General features: G+C 38.3%; 1 protein-coding gene across 1 annotated transcript in view; it reads left to right on the top strand.

The window, feature by feature from the left end:
• The window catches only part of LOC150081019 (sodium- and chloride-dependent glycine transporter 1-like), a 50733-nt gene that overhangs the window by 13505 nt on the left and 9474 nt on the right, over nucleotides 1-27754 (top strand). The window contains exons 2-9 of the mRNA XM_090380892.1: nucleotides 9061-9238; nucleotides 10154-10285; nucleotides 13270-13442; nucleotides 13582-13760; nucleotides 14610-14742; nucleotides 17825-17959; nucleotides 21000-21103; nucleotides 26064-26188. Coding sequence (XP_090237018.1) covers nucleotides 9061-9238; nucleotides 10154-10285; nucleotides 13270-13442; nucleotides 13582-13760; nucleotides 14610-14742; nucleotides 17825-17959; nucleotides 21000-21103; nucleotides 26064-26188 — 1159 coding nt within the window. The remainder of the gene's footprint in view (nucleotides 1-9060; nucleotides 9239-10153; nucleotides 10286-13269; nucleotides 13443-13581; nucleotides 13761-14609; nucleotides 14743-17824; nucleotides 17960-20999; nucleotides 21104-26063; nucleotides 26189-27754) is intronic.

Here is a 27754-nt window from a genome sequence, read left to right as displayed (position 1 = left end):
TTCTAAATAGGAGAGCTAAACTAGTGTTCGAAGGAATTATTAAGCTTTAATCATCATGTAACAGTAAATAAATCCACATTATTTTGATCTTAAGGTGGGCACAACCCCTTTAGCCCCTACCTGGGAACGAAGTTGGTCCTTATGTTGTTTAACTACATCCCAATAGGTTATTCTCGATCGTTAAAAAACCTTTCCGAGGCCTCTTGTCTTAGTCTACCTTCATTACACTTAGACAAGAAGCCTTTCCGGGGCTTCTTGTCTAAGTATAATGTAGGTAGACTAGCTTTGTCTAACAAGTCCTTGTCATTCGTTCGCCATGAGTGTACAGCGAGTTCGCCACTTATCACTATTCGAAGATGTCTGAGTCATGGACTGGAGGAATTTTTAAAGGCTTCCCCAGTCAGGCTGTAGTTGAACGATCTCAGGCAAAGATAGTAAGCAATGAGTTCTTCCGGTTTTTCAGCAGTACAACGTGTAAATCGGTCTATGAACACAAACTGTATACAGATGCAAGTTAAACAGTATTGCCTATAATCTAACGAATAAAAATCTAACAGTAATAATCACATTTGCATCTACATTCACACGTGAGGAATTATTAAGGTTTGAAAATGGCAGAAGGTTATCAAATTGTAGCAGGGTGCTTAATGATTTGGTAATAACTGAGAGCAAAGTGGAGGAGAAATTGTTGAAGTTAAACATAAGAAAAGCACCTGGGGTGGATGGGATCTATCCAGTTATATTAAAGGAGGCGGCAAAGCAACTAAGCAAACCCATAGCCATAATTGTGAGAGCATCCTTGGACTCAGGGGAGGTTCCTACGGACTGGAGATGTGCAAATGTATCTCCAATTCGCAAAGGGGGATCGAAGGGTGAGACGAGTAATTACAGACCAGTTAGTTTAACTTCTGTTTCGGGTAAAATAATGGAGTCACTGGTTAAAGATGCATTGCAGGATCATTTAGACAAGACTGCAGCAATAATTAAGACACAGCATGGGTTTGTTAAGGGAAAGTCTTGTCTGACAAATTTGACTGGTTGTTATGATGTGGTTACAAAGGAACTGGATGCAAAAACTAATTTTGATATCATATATTTGGATTTCAGGAAAGCTTTTGACACTGTTGCGCATGGAAGACTATTGTACAAATTGTAACAGAATGGTGTTAAGGGTAAGTTGCTACAATCGATAAAAGGAGGGTTGAGTGGGAGAAGACACAGGGTGGTAATCAATGGGTGCTGCTCTTCGTGGACTAATGTTATTAGTGGAGTCCCACAGGGTTCGGTGTTGGGTCCACTGTTGTTTTGTATATTTATCAATGATATTAATGAAGGTATATCAGGCTTAGTGTCGAAGTTTGCAGATGATACAAAGATTGGCAGAGTTGTTAATGACAGTAATGGCAGTGTGCTACTGCAACAGGATCTAGATAATTTGGGCAGATGGGCCAAGAAGTGGCAACTGAAGTTTAACCTTGACAAATGCAAAGTACTGCATATGGGTAGAAGTAACCCCAGAGAAACGTACCAACTGTATCGTACTACACTTAAGGTGGAAGAAAATGAAAAAGACTTGGGAGTAATTGTGCAGTCAGATATGAAGTTTTCTGAGCAATGCAGACAGGCTGCCAGGGCAGGTCATGGGGTTTTGTCAATGATATATAGCAATTTTGCTAGCAGGGAAAAGGAGGTGATTATCCCTCTGTATAAGGCAATGGTCAGGCCACGCCTTGAGTACTGCGTACAGGTCTGGAGGCCTCATTTTAGGAAAGTTGTACATTTGCTTGAGCGTGTACAGAGAAGGGCAACAAGATTGGCGAGGGGAATGAAGGGATCCTCTTGCCAAGAGAGGCTTAAGTTCTACAAATTGCAGTGGGTGGAGACTAGGCACCTGCGCGGTGATCTGATTGAGGTGTATAAGCCCTTGAATGGGTTGAGCACGCTGAATTCTGATGGGATCCTTCCACTTGTTCAGATTACGAACGTAAAGGGCCATAAATTCAAATTAAGAAAGGACAGATGTAGAATAGATGTTCGGAAATTTGCCTTTAGCCAGCGGGTGGTTAATTGCTGGAACAAACTTCCATCTGTCGTTGTGGAAGTTGATAGGTTGAATAAATTTAAGGAGGAACTGGACAGGTATTTGGAGGGAATTAGGTAAAATTTTTAATTTTACTAAATTAATGGTGTGATTTTTTTTTTTTTTTTTTTTTTTAGCTGATGCTGCACAAGCTCATACACTTGCTTTTTTGCATCACACGCCACTACTACTACTACTACTACAAGCCAATAAATTAACCAAAATCACTATGGATCATTTAGTTTACGTACGTAACCTGTAATCATTTTATTCCTCAGCAAAAACCTCACGAACCGAATCATTTCCTTGTTATTAATAGCTTTAGGATGATAAAAAAGCAGGTAATGTTTAACTCCTATTTCACACTATTTCCAGAATACTGACCTACACTTTTGGATGTTACTATTATTTGAACGGTATTCGAAGACGTAGGCTTAGAACATTGTTCAAAAAATAGTAACACACATCTTTTACCTTTTTGTTTTATTTTTAGATGTATGATGCTTATATCGTTGGATTATTGGGCATTCTTTCATTTAAGACTCGATTCTGAAAATAGTTTAACGTTGTCACTAAATTCATCTCTCTTATTATTTTATCTTTGGAAAGTTATTCTGAAACAATAATATCTTATTGTTAATTATTTCATTAGAGCTCTAAAATCTTTACTAACACCTTCACAAATAAGAGAAGTAAAATTTTATTATATTTATGTCATTATTATTTAATAATTAAATCCCGACTCGTATTGGTGCCGTAAGAATTACTAGTATTTGTATTAACCCTATTAGTAAATTACTAATTGAAATATAAAATTCAATAACAAATTAATTTTATTATCTCTCATTTTGTAAGTTTAAGTTTTACTTGATTTGACTGTCGTAAAGTAATATACTGATCAGAAAAAAATATTATCCATTTTGATATAGTAAATACTTTGTCATATTCGAAGTTCATTTACGTAAGTCTTAATTAAAACCAAATAACCTAAAAAATCTTTTACTTCCTCAAGCCCTAATAAACTTAGCTGTTTTTAATTACTTCAACTTACAGTATAGTCCTTTGTAATCTTATTTGTAAAATTCAATTTCTGTTTTAATATTTCATTATTTTGTAAAGTGGCAGTTCGTTTATTTATAAAACTACTCATATTCATCCATGAAAAGGTATAACCTTCGATATTCGATGAAAATACTACATTTCTTTTTTTTTTTTTTTTGTTGTTGTTGTCTCTCTCTCTCTCTCTCTCTGTACATTCAAAAGCACAAATCGGAAGGTGGGCAGGGAATACTTCAAAATGCGTAACGAATAAGTTAGCAATCTTCTTCGTTACCAAAAACGATTGCATTATTTATCTGTACAATTCACTACGTAGGAGTTAAATTGAATTTGTTTTGACACTGTCAAAATTCAGAGAATTTAAATGCAATATATTAAACTATCCAAATGACACAAATATTCCATAATATATCAGACAACCTTAAAACTTAACTTGGCAGATGATTATGCGAATAAATACTAGTAAAATCGCATTTAAAAAATAACACTTACCGATAAGTGGTCACTTAATACAGTACATTCCCTCTGGTCTCTATTTCAATTAGTATTTCAACTAAATACAAAGAAAATTATTTCAACAAACCGCACAATCACTCAGAATATTACTTTTGATATGCTAATTTGAGAAAGTGTTGATTTACAACAATGGCTGATTTTCAGCCATGCGAACGCCCCCTAACGGTTACAATTTTTAATTTTACTAAATTAATAATCTAAGGTTTATTTATTTTAATGAGTACAGGAACTCCCCGGCTTACGTAATACTCGACTTACGGAAATTCGATTTTACGTAAGTTTTTCCCGGCCGGTGCAAACATAAAAAAATCGTGGAAACGTATTTTCCATCCCGTAGGAATGAATGGAGGTATCGTGAAAATATCGTAATGTGAACACAATAACACATTCTGTTTTTTTTTTTTTTTTGATAATTCGTTTATGAAAAACATTTTCATTTCTAGCCTTTTCCCTGGCCCATAAGAGGTATGCAATGCCTCAAGACGCCCTTTACTTTTGCCACAGCCTTTATATTTAGGACTTCGTCGCTCCGTCGGAGATAGCTGCGTTCGCGTTGGTTTTTCGCCCACGAAATCAACGTCGCCCCAAGGGATGCTGCCGCTGTAGTTTTACACCACTATTAGGCGTTTAATCAGTAAATGATGTCAGATCGTTCTCCTGTGTGCGGGCAAGCGCCGAACACGTAATACCCCCTCTCCCCCCCCCAAGAACGAAGAAGGCGACTAAGGTCAGCAGCAGAAAAATTAACAGGACAGGCGACATGTTTTCTTGCGTAATCAGAATCCTATAAACACATTAACTGTCTTTTCGACACTCCGTGCTTGGTGCCGTATCAATTTATTTCTGAAAACCCCCCTGGAAAACAACGGAAACTGCCCTGTACAAATATCGTATTGCTTTCTTCAGATAACATTTCATTTTTAGTAGTCTCTAGTCGCAATAGGTGACAGGTCATAAGGTTTATTCTTTTCCCCCACATTATTGACCTGCGGAACCATAGCATGTCATGGGAAACACATGAGGGGAACCCAGAGGTATATATTTGAAGAGGGGAAAGCAAGAATATACGCTTTTTTGGGTGAGACAGAAGAGTAGTAGTAGTAGTGGCATGTGATGTAGTAGTAGGAAAGACCAGCGAAGGACTCGAAGATTTTGGTGGGGTTTTAAGTAAAAAAATAGAATAGTGTAATCAACCAGAAGAGAGAAAAGAGACAAAATGATTTTTTGGACAAGGAATACGGCCGCCGAGGCGGCGCGGATTTCTTTGGGTGAGTCAACCTTTGTTGTTTAAGAACAAGATGCACTAAATTGCCCAGAGTGAAACCTGCCCTACTCTTATTGTTTTAGCGTGTATAAGACATCTCTCCTCACATATAAATACCCAGACAATTGTTGTAACAATTTTTGGTACTTAGGTTTTAACAGTTAATGTGACTTATTGACTCAAATGACAAAACACTAATTAAAGCTACTAAATGGACCCATTTTGTTATACTATCATTAGAATAGTAGTATATTATGACAGGCACCAATTATCTTGTTACTTGTGAGAGTGACGAGCGAAGAGCCTACATGAAGAACACCAATGCCCAGTTATATCAACCTGCTTTGTAGTTGTATTTAACCTGTCTCATATAAGTGACACAAATCAGGATATTATTTTTTCTAAATGTTGTGTTGTACAATTTAGTGTTTTAATAAACCTTGTTTCGTTTGTTTACCCTTTTGCGTCCTGACTATTCTCTCTAGTTACACACAATTCACTTAATAAATTTTGAAGGAACCATTGTTAAGTGGTACTCTTGAATTTCATTATAAAGAAAGGTTTTTGAGTAAAATCACAACGCGGTCTTCGATGTTGCAGGCTTACTCATCGTTCAGCTGAGTAAGTTTCCAGACCGCAGGATCTTTGCCCTAATCTAACTGCTAGATGATCATCTTGAAACCCAGGTTTTCTGGATACACATGGTAGCGTGTAGTCTTGCTGAGAGCCGAATGATCCACAAGTACGTTGATGGCAAGCACACAATACGACAGAAAAACCTTGTGGAACACGTTCCTCGGAAGTTGAAAATTTCGCTATATTACTAAGCTATTTATCTCTCTAAAAGGTCATTTTTATAATGGAAATTGCACTACACTTTCATCGTTACCATATCTTCCGTTATAAGAATCAATTTTGAACGCCTTTGTGATATTTTTCTAAAGCACATTTCTGGAGGTCACACCAAAAAACAATAAAAATAATTTGTACTTTCCGGTTTTTTGGTCTTTTCTTTTAGCGCAATCTATTATAAACCTATTGTAAACTCGATCTTATTGCATTTGCGATAATCCCGATAACTGGAATTCTCTGGGTCCTGTATTACGTTACAGTATTATGGTGAAATGTGTTCCCCTTCACTGGAATCTTCAACCATATAAAAAACAAATTTTCAAAAACTTCTCCTCATTCCTATTTACATATTACAATGATGAAGGGAAAGCGACCAAAGGAAAGTGCAAGTGGTGGTAGTGCCAGGAAACGAAACAAAATTGATTTAGAAATGAAGATGAAAATGATTAAGAATTACAAAGCAAGACAAAGTTTGTCATCTATTGCAAGTGAATTAAGTCTCGTTGCTTCAACGGTGAATGCTATTTTAAAGGACAATGGGCGTATAAAAGAACATGTCAAAGGATCAACGCACTTAAGATCAACAGTGATCACAAAACAGCGTCCAAGTGTTATATCGAAGATGGAACAGCTGTTAATATTACGGATGGAAAATCGGATTCAGAAGAGAGCAAACCATTCATGCAAAAGCAAGAAGTATACATAAAGATATTAAGGATAAGTACGGCAAACCCCAACCCAAGTTCTTGGCAAGGTGGTTTAACTGAATGCGACCCGCTGACCACGTGAGGTACGAACGTGCACAGTTAGTAGACCTACGTAGCATATATAAGGTGTCAGTGGTTCAGTAGGTAGTAAAATTCTGAGCGTGATGGGTAAAAGGAAGGATTTATCGACTTTGATAAAGGACAGATTGTGGGTGCTCGACGAGCTGGTGCCACGATTTCCCAAACGGCTGAGAACTGGTGGGGGTGTTCGAGAGCCGCCATTGTTAAAGTGCACTAGGACTGGCGACAAAATTGCCAAACAACGACCCGACGGCAAAACTGCAAAGGTCAGCGAAAGGTTGATGTTAGAGGTGACTACCCAATACAGCACTGGCCAACCTGGAACAATATCTGGCATGACCATGCGTCGCAGGCTCGCACGTATGGGCTATACCAGCAGATAATCTCTACGGCATCCTCTCCTAACCAAAGTTCATCGGCGTAAAAGACTCGCCTGGTGCAAAGAACTTGCAAGTTGAACGTTAAACGACTGGAAGAAGGTGTGCTGATCGGATGAGTCAAGTTATTTACTCCACACCGTGGATGGTCGTGTATGGATTTGGCGTCAGTAACATAAGGCTCTTGATCCATCATGAATGGTATAAAAAGTGCAGGCCGGTGGAGGGGGTTGTATGGTGTGGGGCATGTTTCACTGGCAGGAACTTGGACCCTTGGTGCATGTGGAACAACGCTTTTTCCCGAATGGCGATGATGTTTTACAAGATGGCAATGCGCCGAGCCATCGGGCACTTGTTGTGCAGGAATCGTTTGAGGAATAGAGTTCTGACTTCTAGCATATCGATTGGCCTCCGAACTTCTCCCGATATCAGTCCCACAGAGCACTTGTGGGACAATATGGAAAGGCATATCAGGAATCTGGATACACCAGTCACCTCCATACCTGCATTGCTGACCGCATTACACACCGTTTTGTTGGCCATACCTCCCGAACGCTTCCGACATCTTGTTGAATCATTGCCATTTCGGATAGCTGCTGTACTGAAGGATTTAGGTGCAATATGCACAGCCAGAGCTAATAGATCCAGGCATAGCTCCTCGTGCCAGGGATGGGCACCAGGTGGTAATTGCCCAATGGACTATCACCTGGTGACAGAGTAGCCTGTTTCACTTATAACACATTACACACACGTGTACACACACTTACACTAACAGGCCATTATGAGAATATGTTATATGATAAATTGGTGGAGATGGATGTATGTCCGGGTGCCACCCTTCGACAGTTAAATACATACATACATACATACATACATACATACATAGCATATCGATTGGCCTCCGAACTTCTCCCGATATCAGTCCCACAGAGCACTTGTGGGACAATATGGAAAGGCATATCAGGAATCTGGATACACCAGTCACCTCCATACCTGCATTGCTGACCGCATTACACACCGTTTTGTTGGCCATACCTCCCGAACGCTTCCGACATCTTGTTGAATCATTGCCATTTCGGATAGCTGCTGTACTGAAGGCAAAAGGAGGACCTACGAAGTATTACGTAGGTGGTCATAATTCAGTGATCACTGTGTATGTCTGTAAGGTGGGGACATTTTGTCAGTTTTTCTTGTTTTAGGATGAAAAGCCGACCGTCTAGGAGAGAGAAAACGATGCAAATCTGGCCAGAGAGCTATTAAACTCAGTGTCTGTGTTAAAAGCTCCTCCGATACAAATGGATTCGATTCACTCCCTTTGGATGTAGAATGAAAATAATCGTAACCAATATCGATCAGAGAGAGCCCATTGTCAAGACAGTTAAAATTAAAATTGTTAATATGATAAAGTAAAGCCGCGTTATTAAAAAGGCTCATAAAAATTCCTCACGTTATCGACGGTATTCGAATTCACTTTTCAGAGTTATAGAAAGCAGTCTACTAGTTAATGAACAACAGTGTAGCGTAACAGAAGGGTACAGTCAGTCAAATAACAACTCCTAGCACAAAAATGGTAACTAAAGATGCATTTACAAAATAATGCACAACTCGCCTTGCTTTGTTACCGATAGTGTTTCGCAAAGCTGAGTGAACCGGGTTCTACCATTTTTGGCAAAAAAAAAAAAAATGGAGAAGATACGGTTACAGCTAGACAGTGGAGAGTTCCAGTCTCTACATATTCTGGGAGGGACAGAATACGTCTAAAACAGCACGAGTCCATGTACTCATCCTGTCAGGTTTTAATAATGTGGGGCAAACTAGTACATAAACTTAATGTTTATGTGAGTTTGACATTTTTATTTAAAACTAGGCAAGTACATGCTGGGAATCAATACGGATTAAAGGTCTCCTTTATTTAATATTTATTTTTTATTTATTTATTTTTATTATTATATATATTTTTTTGTTTGTTTTGTTTTCTGTATTACACCAAATACACTGTTCATTCATCTTGTTGTTGTCCCAGAATGCAACATTACAAAAAAAAAAAAAAAACAGCGGCTTAAACGATAATTATGTCTGTTTTTTTAATCTATTGTAGCTTACAATTCACTTTATTTTTTTAAGAATGGTTCTGAAGAAACACTAGAAAACTCATCTAAAAGCATCAAAGCTTTGTCCGAAGAAACTCATGAGCGTGGTCAATGGGGAAACAAGGCGGAGTTCATTTTGTCTTGTATTGGGCTCTCAGTCGGCATCGGTAACGTCTGGAGGTTTCCATATTTGGCATATCAGAATGGAGGAGGTGAGTATCTTCCCCTCCCCCTTGTAAAGTGTGTGTTCTTCTCCTCTGATTTTTACAATTTCTTGATTTTCACGCTATGCATAATTTACTAAAACTGATTCGCTGAGGCAAATTTCAGGGTATTCCTGAACCATGTTTTCTGTTATACGATAACCATATACTTTATTCATCAATTCTTCGAAGAAATGGAAAAAAATATTGCACAACTGTTACATGCTGATGCTGCTATCCATGGGGTAGCGTCAGAGTTGCACACCTATTTGTAGGTTATCAAAAATTGAAATGGTGTTTGATCAGAGAATTCCGAACCTCTACGGCTGCCAGTATTGGACAGCCGTGCTCTTTAAATGTCTTCATATTACTTATTTATTCTCTGGCCGGATTTTCTGTTTCCAAGAAAAACAAAAATCAGATTTTTTAATATCTGTATCCAGTGGTGAAGGTCCCAGACAGGTGCTCTCTGGACTGATAAATGTCCGTTGAATTGGTGCCGAAAGTATATCGAACGGTGGAGACACGTTAGGAGGTGGTTGTGGAATGGTGTCGGTTGGAATTACTGTGAATGGTACCACAGATTTCCATGTGTTCCGGCGCGACAAGAGCCTTGATCCTTAAGATTTTTTCGTTTTGTATGAGCAGTTGGTCCAAACTTTGTTTTAATGTACGATCTTAGTGAACCAGGACATTCACAGAAAGAATATAGCTCCTAATGGAATCGTCCATTAAAAGAAAAAATTGTTTTTCGTTTTGTCATAATGTAATAAAGTTTTTATTTTTCGTTTTGTTGCGCTCTAACATTTGATCACCAGTGTACATAATAAATGAAATTATTAATCCATAGCATTTATTATAATCCACAGTAATTGTTATAAAGAACTTGTTTTAATTAGTAATATTTTATTTTATTTTTTCTAGGCGCATTCCTGTTACCCTATTTCATTTTGCTGGTCGTTGTGGGAAAGCCCATGTATTTTATGGAGTTGGCTCTGGGCCAGTTTTGTAGTCTCGGGCCAATAAAAGTGTGGTCTTGCTTTCCTCTAGCGAAAGGTAAACGAATTATGAGATTGAACAAACAAAACTGTAAGAAATATACGAAACAAATTATAAAGTTTGTTTTTTCTTAAAAGGCAGAAATAAAATAAATAATTTTAGTGATTAACTGAAATCGCAAAAGCCTTTTGGGACGAAACTCTTCTCAAAAGGCTTGAAAGCCTTTCATCCCATTGTGTGTGTGACAAAATACCTTTGAGTTAAAATTGATTGTATTTTGCATTTCAGTTTAAGATATGTTTAATATAGAATAAATAAATGTCATTGGAAAGTGTTTATTTATAATTGCGCACAGTAAGCATCATTGTCCGACTTACGGATAACTTACGAACTCAATTATCTGACTCTCCAAAAGTAAACAGTTCGTGTTCGACTATCGAACCTCTGGAGTTCATAATTCAACCAACAGAGGCATTATATTTACTCGTTACCATGCTCAGCTCACTTCTTTTAGTCATTTATACCTGTTGCTTTAATGTACAAGCAGCTCACGATGTATGTACCTTGCCATGCACTGAATGACCATATTATAAAGGGTCCACCTACCCTTTTCATGAAAAGGAGCGCTCCTTTAGTAACAGTGTCACGTGCTCGTACCATGCGATATAGAGCAGATGAACAGATGCGTAGGGATGTTGTGTGTAATTCAGTGTGAGAATTGCATTCACATAAGACAGGGCAAGACGAAACATTTAAATAACTTTGAACTTAGGTGGCAGACGGCGCCAGACATGTTGGTATGAGTAGCTCAGAAAATGTAATCTTTCTGGGGTTTTCACGTACGACTGTGTCTCCATATTGGTCCAGTTACCAAATAACATCCAGCCAACAGCGATTCTGTAATCAGAAACAGCTCATTGATGCTAGGAGTCGACGCAGGCCAACAGAACTTGTGCAGGGTAATAGAAAAGCTACTGTCAGTTGTACTATGTCAGGGATGGGGAATCGCAGCCACGACCGAACCGAGTTCAACTCGTATCTCAAAAAAGAAGCGAGGTACGATCATAGTGGGTTCAGAAACATCAACACTAGATAGTGGATGATTAGAATATGTCAAAATTTAAATACTAACCTGAAACATATATGACGAAACCGCACGAGTCCATGAACTCTTCTTGGCAGGCTTTCACAATGCAGGCTGCTGGTGGTGGCGGTGGCGGCAGCGTAATGGTGTTGAGCGGAGTTTTCGTGAGGCGCAATGGTTCCCTTCATACCAATGAAGCGAGATTTGTAAATTGTTTCCAAACAGGGGCATCCCTTCATGGCGGAAACGTGTCTATATACGAAGAGGTTCTTCGAATAGGATATTGCAGTGGTCTCCTCACTCATCAGATCAAGGGTTGGATCTTACTCGCTATTAGGTGTAATAGTAAACTATGTTTGCTGTAAAATCATCAAGCATCTCATATTATAAATAAAATCACTTTTAGCCATTCCGTCCTTGATCTCTTTTAATAGTTGGCCTCGTTGTCCTGTAAAAATCTCCCTAAAACTCCCAAAGATATGCCAAAGTAAAGAGTACACATATTAACAGAGGTTCCATAGATTTTCACCAAGACAGTTAATTACCTCATTTAAGACAGGCACAATAGTCATACTTAGAGGAACTGATCCCAGAAAGAATATAATAATTCTTAGAAGGAAACCTGCGGAAAATTTGAAAAGGACAGCATCTTTTTAACAGTGATTTAATCTTATGTTTCATGGTGTGGTGTGATGTGGTGTTAAATCTTTGGTTTTGTGGACAGTACATTGCAGAACGAGCGCTGTTCCTCAATTATGTCATTCATGCAATGAACTTAATGATTTAAGCGTATCTACAGGCTCTCCCATCACTAATCTCGGTATGTACCTGCTTAGTTTTTGCAAAAACCCCGATGGAGTGCCGATTTAAGCTAATAGAACCAGTGTGGAAAGGATTGAAAAAACGTGTGACGGATCATCGATAGAGGACAATATCATTTGTCCAATTAAACTGTCCTGTTGGAGAACTTTTATGTTAAACCGATAAAAGTGGCAGTCCGAAATAGAATGCACCGTTCTTTGCGTTTTTCGTCATATTACAGAGGTCCGCGCTCTTCTTAAAAAAATAGGCGCAATTTGGCCATAGTAGCCCTTGCGCCATTAAACCCCACTCCAACAACAACTCTTCTTAAAATGTGCCTTACAAAGAGACTTATGTTGCTATTCGTGTTCTCTTTTCGAAAGTTCATTGTGACCTTTTCCTGAAGTCAGTCGAAAGGTTAAAAAATTATCTCTCTTCCACACTGGCCCAATGACACAACAAAAGTTTCCTTTTGGGCAATCCTGGTCACGAATCCGGAACCCCATAATCGAATTTTGCATTGGAAGCTCCCATAACAGTTTGCTACTATTGAAATGGATGGTCTGGATGTAAACGGGGTAGTCATTTACGTGTCGTTAACTGCATTTATGCTATAAGCGAACAAAACAAAGCATGGTAAGACAAATAAGCCAGTTACTTTGCTATCATATGCTTTTAGAATATTGCAAATTCATTAAAATTCTTAAAATTACTAATTTTGTTTTTCCTTTGGTGACTGCTATTGATTAAACCTGTAACAGGACTTCAATATACAGGCTTACACTTTCCATTTGTTTGCTATTTCTATGAATTAATCAATCGTAAAAAAAAAAGTAAAACGCAGCCATTATCAACCCACTGCAGGAAGGAATCCTCCTGAACAATTCATGCTGAGGGAAATGGACCATAATCTGCCACGCTGGTCCAGTGCGGGTTGGCAGATCGACCGTATTCAGCAATCAGGGCTTGAACCCCGGTCTACTCAAAGAGCGTGTGCTATTGCACTCCCGCTCCTGACCACTCGGCTACTGAGGCAATCGTATCAAAGATCAAATACCTGATACCATTCGACCCACCTTGTTATGTCACCACAATATTATTTTGTTGAATAATTTGTATATTTTCAATACTGATAACGAAATTGTATCTCCTATAGGAGTCGGATTTGCCATGGTTGTGCTGTGTTTTGTAGTCGGAATTTACTACAATGTTATTATGATGTATACGTTCTACTTTATCATGCAATCATTTCGGACAGTCGTTCCTTGGAAAGAATGTTTCTCCTGGTGGGGTGCAGACGAAAACTGCTATGTGAGGAATCAAAATCAGGTACGTTTCTACGTACTGTGACAACAGAATTCCTATCACTACTAATATTTTGAAATAAAGGACCCCTTCCTGATAAATAATAAAAAGAAATCGAATCCATAATTGTAAAATAATTAAATGTTCTCTTCCATCTTTGCAGACCCTTTGCGCTAAGATCATCCCGAATCTCGGTGATGAATACAATGTCAACTATGTGGAGCTGGGCAAAGTTTCTGCGATGAATCTGGCAACAGAAATCTCTAATCTCTCCATCCCAGCAAATAGCTCATTATCCAACTGCACGAGTGCCACACAAACGGCTTCTGAACAGTTTTGGGAGTAAGTTATACACTTTTCACGCTCTGTTTTGTATTAAGAGAATGCAATATGGAATATACTCGTTCACTATACAGAAAAGACAAATACAAACATTTAAATCTCGATTTCGTGTTTGCTTTTTCTTCAAAATATTATATTATTTCTAGTTTTGAGGCATGGTGTGAAATAATTTAAATAATATTATTAATATAATCTTTTGATCTTCTTGCACGATAAGATACTTATTTATAATCCTGAAGGATTAAAGAAATGTGGCCAGAAATGACTAATGTCACACCTGGAAGAAAAATGTCATCAATGAGCCACTCTTCTCTCCAAGCAAACTCTCTTACTTCTGCCACCGCTACATAAAAACCTGGACTAATAAAGCAGATTAAGTGGTTTCGAGTCATTATGCATACAGCCACTTTGAATACTTTCCACAGAACCTGGGTGCGGTGGTTGAAGGGTTTCAACAAGATTTCGAGACTAGGGAACAAAAAAGATATCGGGGTAAATGGAATGAGGCATGACAGCAAACAACGTTTGGTGTTTGAAGAGAGATTCATGCCATAAGTTTAAAAACAATATATATTTATTCGAGGGCAAAACAAAAAATACATAAACAAAACAAATTACCTTGAAATGACAGTCCTAACATAATACTCTGTTCTGAAAACTGCCTGCTGAATGTTCGAAATACATATTTTACTACAGATCGTTTAGTGCAGAAAGTTGTTAGAGAAAAATCAATTGCAGATCTTGAATCAGCACCTAAAAATTATGAAAGTTTTATTTGCATTATGATATATTTTTTTCAATGTATGTCAGTGGAATTAACTTGACTGCTAATATGAATTTTTTTTAAAGGCGCTATGTATTGTCAATCACTTCTGGCATCGACGACTTGGGAGGCCTGAAGTGGGATCTCGTGGGCAGCCTATTGGCGTGCTGGGTTATTGTGTTCTTAGGTCTGATGAAAGGAATTAAGACATCTGGAAAGGTAAGAGATACAAAATACGTTTACACTTAAGTATATTACAGTTCACTACAGAAATAATGTTATAATAATCCTTAAACTTTGGAAATTATGCAACCCTCACTCGCGACTCAATCACGGTGTGCACAAAGTCCATAAAAGTCCATTCAAAGTTCAGTCGGTAATGGGAATCGAACTTATCTCTTTTTTACATCGCGTGCAAGAAGTATGTTGCCGTTTAAGACCACAAAAGAAGACAAATTGGGAAGAACGTTGCGGCAGCAAATCTAAAAATTGTTTTGAGAATAAAATACCATGAAAGAGAAATAACTCGTATTTAATATTTTGGGGAAGACTCGCTAACCTTGTTAGAACATGCCTAGTAATCGCTAAACAAACATGAAGTAGGTGACAATTACATCTCTTTATTATCCCATGCGAATTGCATCTTACCTTTTTCAGACTAAATTCAGAAAAAAAGAAAAAAAAGGTGACTATGCAGTGTAAAACGCACTTGGTCAGGAAAGTTCCCGGTGTCTTATCAATGATTTACAATCTCGTTGCATTTAGAGAGAAGGATGTTATTATTCCATCATGGTAAGACAGCATTGGAAATGTTTCATTTTTTACGGCTCATGATCGTCATATCGAGTAATGAATTATATCTCTAGGAGTGCGTGTTCATGGGCTGATTTGTTGTGTGGGCTGAAAAACTGGGAATGACTGACGGGGAAATTCTATTCCTTGAAGGGGTCTTAAAGAATTTATCCAGTCTTCGAATTCCGTTGAACCCAGACCTCTCGAAATGGGTGACAAGCGGTAGACAATTGGAAGCCACATCTAAGGAAAGACATTAAGCTTCTTGAATGGAGTGCAAAAATGGGCAAATCATGTGGTGTGAAGAAAAAAGGGGCATTTGTATTTGTAGAGATTACCAACGTATTGGTCATAGTGCTTAGAAACTAGACATATTTCAAGGAAATCTGATTGTGGTTTTAAAGGAACTCGAAGAAACGCAAATCGAATAACAATGGAATTTTCACATTGAAACGAGACACAAAAACAAAGGAACATTAATATACACTATTGGGAAAAACTAGTAGACCGGAGCTTAAGAAGTTTGCTTTGAAGAGCATATTTCAGATCAGTTTCCGATCACTGGAATAAACTGCTGCTTTCGTGGTTATATTTCACCCAGGGACTACTTTGGTATTCATTTGTCCCTTAATTTCATGAAATTTAAGGGGCAACTAAATCGGTACCTTGTCGCAGTGCAAACAGTATGGTAACAGTGGATATAGATTGCATAAGAAGTCGTCTTTTTGCCATTTCTTGGCTTATGCCACAGAAAAATAAAAAATAAAATAAATAAACTTGGCTTCCTTGCATCTGTCTCCTATACCATCTGTCTGTTTCTGTCTCCTATGCATCTGTCACCTATATCGGTATCAATTCACAAAATTCTGCTATAAGTGAAAAGGCCTAATTCAGTGTATATAATGAAATCGCTCTGAATTCATTATATACACTGAGTGATCACTGAATTATGACGACCCCTATGAAAACTGAATGCGACCCGTTGACCACGTGAGGTGCGAGAGTGCGCAGGTAGTCGACTACGTAGCATAGATAAGTTGTCAGTGGTTCAGTTGGTAGTAAATTTCCGAGCGTGATGGGTAAAAGGAAGGATTTATTGTACTTTGATAAAGGGTACATTATATCGACGAGCTGGTACCGCGATTTCCCAAACGGCTGAACTGGTGGGATGTTCGAGAGCCGCCGTAGTTAAAGTGTACCAGGACTGGCGTCAAAATGGTCAAACCTGAGAGCAAAACTGCAAAGGTCAGCGAAAGGTTAATGTTAGCGGTGAGCGCCGGGTCCGACGACTCGTACAGACGAACAGGCGTAGCACTGTTGAAAAGTTGACTACCCAATACATGGGCCAAGAAAGCATAAGAAAGCAAGAAGGCATAAGAAAGGCACCCCAGGTGCCTTTCTTATGTTTAACTTCAACAATTTCTCCTCCACTTTGTTCTCAGTTATTACAAAATCATTACGCACCCTGCTACAATTTGATAACCTTGTGGCATTTTCAAACCTTAATAACCCTCATGTGTAAATGCAGAGGCAAAATACTCATTCAGTTTGTTTGCTATCTGAGCAGGATCATCAACAGTCGAACCATCGATATCAAGTGGACCAATCAGATTCATCCCCCTCCTTTTAGAGTTTATATAAGTAAAGAAATGCTTGCTGTTTTTCTTGAGTAAGTTCGGCTTCAACTGAGTGAGAATATTGAGATTTAGTAATTCTCTTAACATGGTAACTAAGGGAAGAAAAGGAAAAGTAGGTAAAGTTAGTTTTGAGTTTTAAATACCTTTTGCAGAGGTAATTTTTGCGACGAATGAAATACACAGATGTGCATGTCATGATTATTGATCTGTCCCGCCATTACCGTCGTCGCGCCTGGTTGGAATCACTGCACATCACGGTACTGTACGATTCCTTTAACAAAAACGGAGGATGTCGTGTCCATCCCATTACTGAGGCAACCATCCTCATGGCTGACAAATGTTGGCATTTACAACCACAAGCTTTGCCTTCTAACAGCTAATTATTGCATACACGCAGTTCACCATACATGACTGCCATTACACGCACGTAGGTTCTAGATTTTTAGATTAACTATTAAAACTGATGAAGGGCAACACACTGTCCGAAAGCTTTGTATTACTTTCCTGTACGTATTTTAACATTAAACATATTTTATCTGCAACTTGTTATTTTCTTTTCTTTCTGCTGTGTCACGTAGTAATAATATATACAAAATTCTGCTGTTCATCTGAAAAACATCTCAAGCAGTCATCCTTGCACTGTCCTGAAAATCCCTGAAGAATGACTGTTGCTTAGTTTCGTTTTTCATTAAGTTACCATTTGCTTCTGACCAAAATATTTGAACCAAACAAGTGTAATTTTAAAGTATTTGGTATTTACCAACGAATAAACAAGTTTTACTAATTATTAGTTGCTAATTTTTGATAAGTTATGTGATGATATGTTATTGATGTTGTATAAACAGAAAATTTTTAATACGTTCTCTTTCTAGGTCGTTTACTTCACCGCAACATTCCCTTACGTTATCTTGATTATTCTTCTTGGTTATGGAGCTTCGTTAGATGGCGCAGTAGATGGCATCAAGTATTTCTTTATCCCTACCTGGGATAGGTTATTAGACATAAAGGTAAACACATAAAGGTAGACACATTTTTGGAGAAAGCGAACCATTTGTTTACCAGTATTGGATGTACAGTACCGTTACTATATAATAATAATTTTCTGTTTATAGTCCAGAATGACTAGACGATCAGAGAGTTCACAAGGTAGAGAGAATTCAAGAAACAGCACCGTATTCAGTAGTCTAACCATTTCTTTATATGAAACTCATCCAAAATTTGACATGACATTTTTCAAAATGGCTCCTATGGAAAATACAGTGAAATATGAAAGTTTCCACAAAATATAATGAAATTATTTCTGAATTCTTATACTCCTCATTAAAGGAGAAACTCATATTCTACTGATTGAATACTGAGTAACCAGCATACAACATAAATTTGTTGTGCTATATTACAAATTGAAAAGAATAGGTTAGAGAACTTATTCAAAATTTTGAAAATAAACAAGAAATTAGCATTAGAAGTGGAAAATGAGGCAAAAGGAAGCAAGTTTATACAATATCACTCCCCCCCATTCCCAAAAGAAAACAATAGTCACAATCTGTATACCTTCTCTAAAAATTTGTTCAATACTTCATTACTTAAATTCATTCAGAACATCAGCAGAAAGTTAGTTCCAACAACTCTCTGGCCAAAAGTAACTTTCCACACATCTTGCAGCCATCCTTTTCTAATTAATTTATGTTCCCTTATGTATAAGTGTTGCTGAAAAAGAGTAAATATGCTATCACTACTCCACTCAATCTATTTAAAGCCTTAAACACTTCAATCAGGTGTCTGCTTCTAGGCACTACAATTTACAGAACTGTAAATTGTAGTGCCCAGAAGTGTGTATCTTGGTAAGAATATCCTTTTATACATATTCTTGTGACTGTTCTCTGCATCTATTCCAACAGATGCGCATCCCACTTAAAGTGATGCTTCCAGCCCTGGATGAAGTACTCAAGGATGAAGTACTCTAACCTTTCTTTATACAAGCATAATCACCTCTTTTTTCGTTTTGACAAAATTCCTGCGTATCACTGACAGAACCCCATGGGCTTGTCCTAGCAGTCTCTCTACAATAGTCAGAGAAGTAATTTTGGTCTTCTTCGGTTTCCGCTACCTTGAGTGTGATACCACCCAACTGATATGTTTATTTTGGAATTATTGCTACCCATGTGCAGCGGAAATTAAGGATTAACATTTATCAATGTTAAGCCTCGATTTCCACATCTCAGTTCATCTGCCTAATTTTTCTAAATCTTGTTGCAGAAGCATGCCCTGATTACCATCATTAACCACCTTGCAATATCTGTATCACCGGCAAACTTATACATTAAGGGACTCCATTCTGGGACTCCATTAATAACATTAATGGAGTCCCAGAATTAATAACATTAATGGAGTCCCAGAAGAGTAGTGCCCACTGATGATCTCTCTCTCTCTCTCTCTCTCTCTCTCTCTCTCTCTCTCTCTCTCTCTCTCTCTCTCTCTCTCTCTCTCTCTCTCTCTCTCTCTCTCTCTCTCTCTCTCTCTCTTAATCATCCATTCATCCATAGCAGTAACTTTCCCCCAAAGCCACACTACTCCAATTTGTACAGCAGTCGTTCAATTGGAACAGTATCAAAAACTTTACTGAAATCTAAGTACTGTACAGTATATATCAAGTCAAATTATTGTTTTGCATCAATTCCCTCTTTACTGCGTCATGGCTAATCAGATTGGTCAGACAAGATCACCCCTTAACAGACAGTTGCTATGATTGCTGTGTAATTGCATTCCTATAAAGATGATCTTGAATTACTTATTTAACCCCTGATTCCGTTATTTTTCCTGGAATCTGTTCCAGGTCAAGCTTATAGGTTTGCAATTAGTCACTGGCGATTTGATCACCTTTATGAAATTGGAGACACTTTCACTTCTCCACTCTGTATGGATCTTTCCTAACACAAGGATGCACTCATTATAATGGCCGAATGCACTCATAATAATGGCCGAAGGTTTACTTACCTCTTTCGCTGCTGTTTTAATATAATTGGATAGATCCCACCAGCCGAATGTGCTTTATTTGCTTTTAATTTCAACATTGTCTTCGATTTCCTTCTCAGTTACAACTAGATCATTTAGCACCCACTTATAACTTGGCAACCCTCAGATTCATTCATCCTTAAAAACTTCTTTACACGTGTATGCAGATGCAAAATTTTTATTGTATTTCTGCAATCTGAACAGGATCATCAATGGTTATGCCATTCATATCTAGTAGGCCAATATGCTTCATCCTTTTCCTTCTAGTATTAACATAATCAGAGAATTCTCTGCATTCTTAGCCAAGGACCTCTCAATATGCCTTACATCGAAAGTAAAACAAAATGCATGGTTAGAAACTGCTGCTCGTGCAATGAAATGATGTGAAAAGAAATTACCATGAAGTTTGCGAATATTTAAATTGCCCGAGTACTCGTAACAAATGGAAACGCCTACTTAATGAAACGACTGAGTATTACACCTACTAACAAATGACACCACTAAAATTATAATCTGCTATTTATTTTCTTTCTGTTTATTTGTCAAATCATTATGTCTCAGCTTTGAAGTAAATAACAGGTTAGCCAAGGCCATGTCATTTGTTTAAAGAAGCACAAAACTTAGACAACTCTTGATACTCTGGATTGCTCCACAGTACTAAGATCATTATGACATCCACTTCAGTTTAATGAGAGGCATCTTTTGCTGATTTATTATACTCATGGAATTCCACAACTTAAAACTAGTTTTGTAATTTCCTTGATTTTAATGAAATTCAAATCGGGCAAAGAAATCATGTTCTACGTATAAAGTTCCACTTGCAAATTAATAAAACAAAATATATAAACATTACGTTGATTTCGATTTATTTTTAATAACAAATTAACGTCTCATTTACATTATTTTTGCTATGTCTGCATATTTTTTTGTCATCTCTTCTAAGTCTCTCATCAAGAGGACATCCCTGTGTTATTTGTCGTAAGGCTCCTCTGATGCACGTGTTGTTAATCCTCTACTGTTCCTGTTCATTTTCAGGTATGGCGCTATGCTGCTGAACAACTTTTGTATTCACTCAGCATCGGATGGGGTTGTCTGTTAACGTACGCCAGCTATATGGATTTTCACAATAAAATTTACAGGTAGGCATAATATTGTTGCTTTTCTTTTCTTACCGGTAGTTTGTTCTCAAAAAAAAAAAAAAAAAAAAAAACGAAATTCTTCCTAGCGAAATATCCTACCCTACTAAAAGTATTTGGAGACATGCGCGTTCGTACAAAAAAAAAGTTTTAAGGAAAAATTCAATCACAATCAAGTTGAGTCCATGGATTTCTGTCCGTTCCTCCTTTACTGCAATCGTCATTTCGGCTGTAGAAGAGGAGCGTATTGGTTGCACTGTGATCCGGCGTTCCAGTTCACACCAAAAGTGCTCAGGCTGTGGACTTTGTTTTTCTCAAATCAGTTTTTCACACTGTAAGCTGCCTAGGGTGGAGGTCCGTTTCCACAGAACTGTACAGAATTTCACAAAAACTAACAGCCCGGTTTAAAACCACAAGAAGCAGACCTACACCATGGCCACACTTTTCTCTTTATGAGAACCCCAAGCACGAGAGTAATTAGAACTTGTGGTACTTAGTACCATGCATGGGTTTAAGGTTGAGAAGATGAAAGAAGATACTTGTTCACATTACACTTTAATTTCTGTGGATTATAACTTTCAGGAAATACCTATGAAGGAAGGTTGTTCCAGAGAACAGATGTTGAATGAATAAATGAGGAAGAAAAAAAATTGCTTCTGTGAGTTTAAAGTTGGACAGTAAAAGGACGTTAACGACTTGCGGCACGTATTCGGACTGCTTTGGAAGAGAGAGCGGGAACTATAGAAGCCAATTCAGAAGAAAGGTGCCCACGGAAGTATCTGTAGAAAAGACATGTAGCAGAAACAGAACGTCTATGAGACGCAGAGTTTTTGGGGGTACCGCTCCAGATGTGGGAACAGTATTCCACCATAGTAGGGCGGATTTGCGATTGCACAAAGTGAACAGCTGTTCGTAAGAAAAGTAACGCCGAGAGCAAAAGAGAAACCCATGTTTTTCAGGTGCAGAGGAAGCAATATTTGCAATGTGCTTATGCCAAGAGAGATTAGAAGTCAGGGTAATCCCAGTAGAGATATACAATCTTGCCTAGAAATCAGAGTGTCATCGAAGATCAGCTGAGGAGCAGAAGAATCATTTTTGCGAGATATAAGACAGGACTGAGTTTTAGAAGGATTGAGTTCAACTAAGTTATCTTTGCCGCACTGGAGAATTGAATATCCACTACAAATTAAGGAATTGGTAATGGATATTCAAGAAGTTGAAGCTGTTTTTGCAGGGAAAGTTTTCTCAAACTGGAAGGTGGAATGCAATGTGCTATCACATTGCATTTGCAATGTGATAGCACATTGCTATCACATTGCATTGCAAATGCAATGTGATAAATGCAATGATAGTGCAAATGCAATGCAATATCACATTGCACCACATTGCAAACTATGAATAGGATTTCTGGTCAATGGAAGAAGGTTGTTAATATACAAGAGGAAAAGAACCGAATCTTGGGAAACATCAGCATTAGTCAAGAAGTTAGAAGCCAGCATTCTACTATCATCCGCAGTGAGTGGTCAGAGAAAAAAACTGCATACCCAATTACAAAAAAAGTTGGTAAACCATAAGTTGGAAGCTTATTTAGAAACTTTCATGCCAAACACGATCAAAAGCCGTTGAAACATCAAGAGTAACTGCTTGTATTTCACGAAACTTTTCCATTGATTTTGTCCATAGATTGGTAGCATAAGCCATAATATCACCAGTGGATCGATACTAACTGAATCCATACCGATGATCATCGATCAGATAGAAGGTTTCTAGGTAGTTTAAGAGTTGTCGGTTAATTAATTTCTCCATTACTTTAGAAAGAGTAGAAGTAATTGCAATGGGACGATAACTGGATGGGAGGGATTTGTCACCCTTTTTAGGAACTGGCTGGATAAGAGCAAATTTCCAAGCAGAAGGGAAAACACTTTTGGAACAAGAAAGTGAAAAAAAGGCGACACAGAGCGTTAATGAGACAGGAGTAAGCTCAGGAGCACAGGTTTTGAGAACAAGTGGAGAAATACCATCAGGACCTGGATCTTGGCCTCAAGATTGTTCAGTCTTTCTGACATCGATTTAACGGAAGTTCACAGGAGGTATTGAATGGAGTATACTGGGAATGGTAGGAGGTGGTTTACCAAGATCATCAGTACATAAGTTAGAAGAAAAATAGGATGCTAGCAGGTCAGTTTTATCTTTGGCTGAAGTGGCAACAGAACCTGCTTTTACAGCAGTGGGAACAGAAATGGGCAAAAGTCGCAGCCAATAGCTTTGGCAAGAGACCAGAATGCCAGACTACCATTTGAACAAGAAGCAAGTTTTCTATTGTTAGCCTGTTCAAAATCTTGTTAGGACTGATTAATAACTGCTTTATAATTGTTGTGAGTTTTGATGTACGCAGAATGAAGCTGGAGATTTGGATACAAACCAATTAAGATATGGAACATTCTGCTCTTTAACAGCCTCGGTACATTTATTGGAAAACCAAGGTTTAGATAATGGACGAGATTTTAAGGTGGAGTGTGGAATAAAGGATTTCATCCCTACAAGAATAATTTCACTGACACGATCTGAGCAAACATCAGAAGAATTGAAACAGTAATCCGACCAAGGAAAAGAAGAAAAGAAATCTCTCAGATCATCCCATTTTGCATTCTTGTAATGCTAAACAACATGAGGTTGAGAAAGGCTCCATTTGAGAAGAGACCATCGCCAAGTTATGAACTGAGGTGCCTAGAGAACCATTCACTTCGACCGTGTACTTCGAAAGGTTGTTTGTGAGAAAAAGATGAAGTGTGTTGGCAGTGTGGTTAGGTTATCTAGTATTCTGGTAGGTAAATGAACAATCTGTGCAAGGTCATTGGTAATTGTAAAAGCCTCAGAATCTCGACCAGCTGGATCTGTGTGAGTAGAAAAAGAAAGCCAGCTGGAGTTGTGGACATTAAAATCACCGAGGAAATTTACCTCAGTATTAAGAAAGTTGGACTGGAGAAAGTCAAGTGTCAGAGAGAGGAAGTCGATGAGTTACAAGTGATTGGTGGATTTGGGAGAACGATAGAGGCAGCAGATGAATTTGACAGAATGTAGTAAAGAGATTTTAAGGTAGAGAAAATAGAAAAGAGAAGATTCCAAATTACTAAGTCTCTGAGAGGGACATCAGAACGGACTTATGCACAAGTACCACCTTTAAAGCGAAAGGAATCATAGAGCTAATAATTTGGATAACAGTGATGAGCAGTGGTTGGATCAACTGATAATTGGGTTTCTGACAGAAAACGTACATGGGATTTGGCAGACTAAGTGGGTATGGACATCATTGAGATTTTAACTGAGACCACGCATATTTGTGAAATGAACGAGGAAGTGTTTTGGAGGTTTGGATCTTTTCACCGATAAGTTTGTTCTATTAGAGTTACAATTACAATTCATGATGTATTCAATAGAAGAAAAGGTGTGTGGGGGGGGGGACATGCTGTATGAAGTAGTGAAATTCTTGGATATGGCGTATACATGGCAAGAATGTACCCAGATCCTTGATATAAAGTGGCCTCGAAAATGCTCCCCGCATACATACTATTTGGACTTCTTCCAGTCACTGTCTGGCAGAGTAGAGGTAGCGAAATTATACACTATCTGATCCGAAAGCCTCCTAGAGCAGTACTTCTCAAACTGTCTGTGGTGAAGGACCAGTTTCTTTTATTTCCATCGGTCGCGGTCCGTGACGATTTGTATTTTACAAATCGTCACGGACCGGTAACTGACGAATCGTCGCAGGCCAGTTAACGACGAATTTCCAATCCGTTGCGGACTGGCAACAAACAGTTGTCGAACCGGAACCGGTCCGCGGACCACACTTTGAGTAGCACTGACCTACAGAGTTATCAATAGGTTCGGTCCGGTGGATTGTCCAGCGGGCAGCATGCGAACACCGTTTTAGAGCTGTGCCCTCGAAAAGTAATGAAACATACGATGGGAGATGACGTTTCAGCCTTCACTCCCACACGCGAAAGCCTGATCTGATAACGTAAGGCGACTCGTCGATCCATAAGCTGTTTCGACTGTTCCATGACCCGAAGCAATGAGTTAGTCACTAGTGAAACTCCAACAGTTTTTTTTTTTGTTCCTCCTATTTAGATTAAAAATTCTTTTTGGATATGAGGACTGGTCAAAATTTCGTATTTTGATCCGGAATGAACGTAGATATTGACTTAGGATTAACTGCTTATAGTATAAAACTACTATTCTGGTATATTATTGCTTCATTGTAATACTGAGCTAGGAATATCAGTGTTTTTTTATTGCCACTTGTCCATTGACCACAATACCGCGCCATTTACCGGCATGGCATACCACAGTTCATGACCTTAGCTGCCTCGGAAGTTAATGAAAAAACAAGTGTAAAACTATTTAAGCATGGAAATCATCGAGGCAATGATGCTTTAAAGAAAATATGTCCGTCTAGAGGTTTCTCATTTGCTATGGCCATCATTGGATAAAGCGTTTCCAACTGCTTAACAACCTATCCAACTAGGATACATTGATCAACAATAATCGAGCGAAAAGGGAAAAAAAATGGAAACAAGCAATCATCTACCCAATATGGTCCTAACCCTACCGTAGCAACTCCTTTCTAAACTTGAAAGAATATCGTCAGAGAAAATTTCAAGTGAATGCCTGTTTGGATGGGTAAAACAAAATTTTCTTTTTTCATTTAATATTTTTCGACTTTATGCGAACTTTCCATTTCAACTCAAGGCGATTACATCGGAACAAAACTCAGTCCAAAATTATGAATTGTTGGACTTCTATCATAAGAAAATATAATAAAAATCTTTGATCATCCTTTGCGTCACAGAAAATTCAGGTAAAGCAAACATTGATGCAGTGAACACAAAGTCAGTAATATTTGTTTGTTCATCTAGATTCTAGATCAAGGACACGTGATTAATCCGCCTGTGTGATATTTCAGGGATGCCATGTACATTAGTTTCCTCGACTTCCTGACAAGCCTTCTAGCAGGAACTGTGATATTTTCCATCCTTGGGAACATGGCTAAACAGATGAATGTAGATATCAGTGAAGTAGTAAAGGGAGGTAAGTTTTCCCCCTTTAGTAGTTACATTCATTTCTTAATTTTTCAACCCACAGTACCATTTTTACAATAAACCTTTAACAAATATTATTAATTAATTAATTATTATTGCACCAGCCAGTAATGGAGAGAGAGAGAGAACAAGAGTCAGAAGTACAGAAGTAGAAAGGAATCACCAAGAAAGAGAAGAATGATGATATCCAGCTCAGGATCCTGGGCGTGCCAAGCTCATACTCACCAGATGTGAGCCCCTGGGGTTGTATTTAAGAACTACTGCACCCATACGACTTGCGCCTCTTCCTATGGGATGCTGGTAATATTACATTTAGTTTAGTACGTGTATAGTTGGGCCTGCCTCCTCGTGGCGTGGATGGGTACTGGGAAGCGGCCTTCTTGGTAGCTAAGCGGCCATAAATAACTAAACAACGCACACCCACTACGCAGACATAGCACTATACTCATTTCTGGCCATTGTACAGAGGTTTGTATATCATCACAGAGAACCATGGCGGAGATGAACTAACGTTTAGGGGCTGCCTTACATAAGCCACAACACATGTTCACATGTGATCAACTTGTCTGTGATTTTTGCGCTCTAAGTGGATCACCAAAAGAAACAATTGGTTTAAACCAATCAGATACAGGGGGAAAAAAAACTAGCATTCCTTTATCTAATGATAACGCAAATGAATGTAATTTTTTCATTTCTTAAAAAACTCTTTTTAAATGGAAGAAGCGTACACCTGGAGGAGCATAGATCTGCTATAAGGAACAAACTGAAGCACCCGACTCCTTTATCATCACAATATTCAGCAACTCTGACTTACCTGACTGTGACTCATACCTTTAACTCTGAACTGCACAGGGTTAACTGACTACATCTGACAGTGCCATATCTCTCAGCGTTAATGAGATGTGCTCGATTGCAACACCCTCTAATGCCTGAATAGACCAGCCTCTCCAGACATTTCCATGATAGTGACCTCACTTTTTGCACCGAAGAACCTCCACATAAGACTTAACCTCCGGATAGAGACACTGGCCTCAAAAGCATGATTATTCCTGAATCTGACAGTTTCATACTACGATGCTGAATTGACTCAATATCCCATAACTAGACTTGATCACAGCGAGACCACAATGTGAGCTCACCTAAGATTCCACACTCAACGTTGGATCTGACCAGCACCAACTTACCAGACTGCGAAAGTAAACCTGACTATGACAATTTCCAATGCTGAACATGCCCATCTTACTATGACATTTCCATGACTGTGATCTGACTCCCCTGTGCGGTATGTGACGTACTCTGCATGTCTTATCTCACCCGACAGAGACAAATGCTTAAACATCGACCACTCCTGACTTAATTTGGTAATAACTCCTTATTTAATTTGGTAATAAAGAATCTTTATTACCAAATTAAATCTCCAAAAGACAATATTTTAAATCTCAGCCGGCCATACACTGGTGTTAGGTCAACTTGTTTATTTTATTCACTAAATAAATTTGAATATTAAAAACAAGACCATACAAGTTTGTGAGTCATTCTTCTTAGACACATTTCA

Source organism: Mastigoproctus giganteus, chromosome 9 (assembly GCF_048544385.1).
Source record: "Mastigoproctus giganteus isolate SK-2022 chromosome 9, ASM4854438v1, whole genome shotgun sequence".
In the NCBI taxonomy this organism is placed as follows: Eukaryota; Metazoa; Arthropoda; class Arachnida; order Uropygi; family Thelyphonidae; genus Mastigoproctus; species Mastigoproctus giganteus.
Note: the sequence above shows the minus strand (reverse complement) of the source record. Positions and strands in the feature narration are given on the sequence as shown.